Source organism: Leptopilina heterotoma, unplaced genomic scaffold (genome assembly GCF_015476425.1).
Source record: "Leptopilina heterotoma isolate Lh14 unplaced genomic scaffold, ASM1547642v1 Lhet_211, whole genome shotgun sequence".
Taxonomy (NCBI): Eukaryota; Metazoa; Arthropoda; class Insecta; order Hymenoptera; family Figitidae; genus Leptopilina; species Leptopilina heterotoma.
The window spans coordinates 1-2,506 of record NW_025110928.1 but is presented as its reverse complement, the minus strand read 5'-3'; the positions used below and the strand labels follow the sequence as shown (position 1 = coordinate 2,506).

General features: G+C 23.1%; 1 protein-coding gene across 1 annotated transcript; it reads right to left on the bottom strand.

Moving 5' to 3' along the window:
• On the bottom strand, positions 1–1,974 carry LOC122501559. Its single transcript, XM_043611116.1, has 2 exons — positions 1,612–1,974; positions 1–271 (listed from the first exon to the last, which is right to left on the bottom strand). The coding sequence occupies exons 1-2, from the start codon at positions 1,956–1,958 to the stop codon at positions 1–3; spliced, it is 618 nt and encodes a 205-aa protein (XP_043467051.1). The 5' UTR covers positions 1,959–1,974.
• Between the last annotated feature and the right edge of the window lie 532 nt (positions 1,975–2,506).

Here is a 2,506-nt window from a genome sequence, read left to right as displayed (position 1 = left end):
CTAGATCCCAGCCCACAGATGCACAGAGAATTTTTCTTGATGAGAGTGTGGCATCTCCAGAAACAAATTTCTGTCACTCCAGTAGTGTTCATTTCTGTAGTTGAATGGACCTTCTCTAGCAAAACGACACTCATCGGTGAAAAGAATGTTATTTATAAAAGTGGGGTCACGCTCGTGTCTTTTTACAAGCCACTTGCAAAATTTTAAACGCCTTTTACGATCAAACCGGTGGCTTAGGGTGTGAACTCTTCTAAAGCTGTAGTCATGCAACCTGCCAATAAAATCAACCATTGATAAATAACATATTAAATATTTAATATTATTAAATATTTTTATATTTTTTAAGACAAATCTTTGGAACCTTTAACTTTCATATCTCCGCATATATTTTGATAATATTTTAATCGAACTTAAATTTGAATTATTTTTTGACAGATTTTAAAAATTATTTTTTTTAAGTTTACGAGTAAAATTTTTTAATTATTGTATTCCATTTATTATTATTATGCAAATTACAAAACTTTTATTTTCAAACATGAATTTTTGAAAAATTTCAGATTCAAACTTTCAAAAAATTCAATTATTAACTAATTTAATAATTAATTATTGTTGTTTATAAATTCAAAATTTTTATTAAAATTCTTCGCGCAGAATTCAATTATTTTCATAAATAATAACATTCTTTGTAAGAATTTAATTATTTTTATAAATAAAAAATTTTTTTGCAAAAATTGACAATACTTTTCAATAAAATTTTTCGAAGGAATTCAATTTTTTTTTATTTTGAATAAAATTTTTCGATAGAATCCAATTATTTTCTAAAATTTTAATAAATCCTTCTAAACCAATTCAATTATTTTTAGATGTTATAGTAAATTAATCGCCAAATCAAATTATTTTTATAAATAATAAAATTGTTCTCAGGAATTCACATTATATTCTCCGATATAGTTTTAATAAACGTGTAAAAATTATCAAATATTTAATTATAATTATTACCAGACACAATAATTTAAAAAAATTGAAAAGAATTTTATTTAATTCAATTATTTTTAAAATTTTCATTTAAAATTATTTTAAAAAATTAAATTGTGTCGAAAAGAACTTAAAGAAGTTCTTCAAAAAATTAATTATTTACAAATTTCTAATAAAATTATTTAAAAGATTTTAATTTTTTATTAATAATTTTAATGAAAGTTTAATTATTTTCTATATTTTAATAAAATTCCTTGAATAAATTATAATATTTTATAGAAAACTTGAATTATTTTAAAAATCTGAAAGAAATTGTTCATAAATTTTAATTACTTTCAAAATTTCCAATTAAAATTATTAAAGAAACTTAACTATTCAAAAAAAAAATTGTTAATGAAAATAATTTAATTTTTTAGTATTAGTAATAAATATATACTAATAAGAATAATATATATTACGTATATAATTATATATTATAAATTGGTTATTTATAAATTTATAAATAAACAAATTGGTTAAATTGAACAGTTAAAGGTTCTAGATATACGATCATATAATAAATAAATTTAAATCCAGTATTATCTCTATTATTAAACTTAAAAATTATTTAAACTGTTAATATCTATTTGAACTAACTTTGCTTCCTTTACTGTCGCCTGCGCCATGGAATAAGAAACACCATATTTTTTCGCAACTGCTCGTAGTCCGGTTCGAGGATGTTCGCGAACATATTCTAGAATTTTTTCTTCAACCTCAGCTGTTCTCCTCGACCTTGGTCTCCCTGATATATTTTTATTATCAGGTTTGATTGGTCCTCCTTCGTTAATTCGAATCATCGTCCGTGTAATAACTTGGTGCCCGGGAAATCGCTGATTGTCTGGGTACTTTTCTCTATATAGTTGAGCAGCTCTATGACAGTTACCTCCTGATAATGCATGGCATTGAATCATTTGCAAATATTCTTTTTCTGTATAAACGACCATTTCGTATAATGTGTCAAAAAAAGAATGAATGTTTTTGTCACAATAACAAAATAAAAGAATACGCCAACGTTTACTTCACTTTAGTAATGTGAATTAAGCAGTAACTGAGAGAATATTAAAAAACTTTATAAATCCATATTTTAATATTTGCAAAAATTTGATTTTTTTATTTCAAATATACTTAGAAAAAAATCTAAGGAAGGGTGCTGAGCACGACTAATTGAACTATTGTACGCTAGACAATGAAAGAAATTTATTTTATTTGTCTCATTGTTCAGATATAATTTATTTCTCAATTTTACTCTGTTGCAAGTATTATTATAAAATTTCCAACTAGAATTGCAACGGTGTTACCATATAACATTCCCAATTATATATTTTTCTAATTGAAATGAATAAATAGGATAAAAGGCTTAAAGAAGATTTTGATTAAATCTTAAGTTATTTATTTATTAGAAGCAAAAATATAGTACAACTATTCCAAATAATAAATAAATTTTTATTCTGAATTTTCTTTTGACTAAATATAAAAACCTGCAATTTCTGCC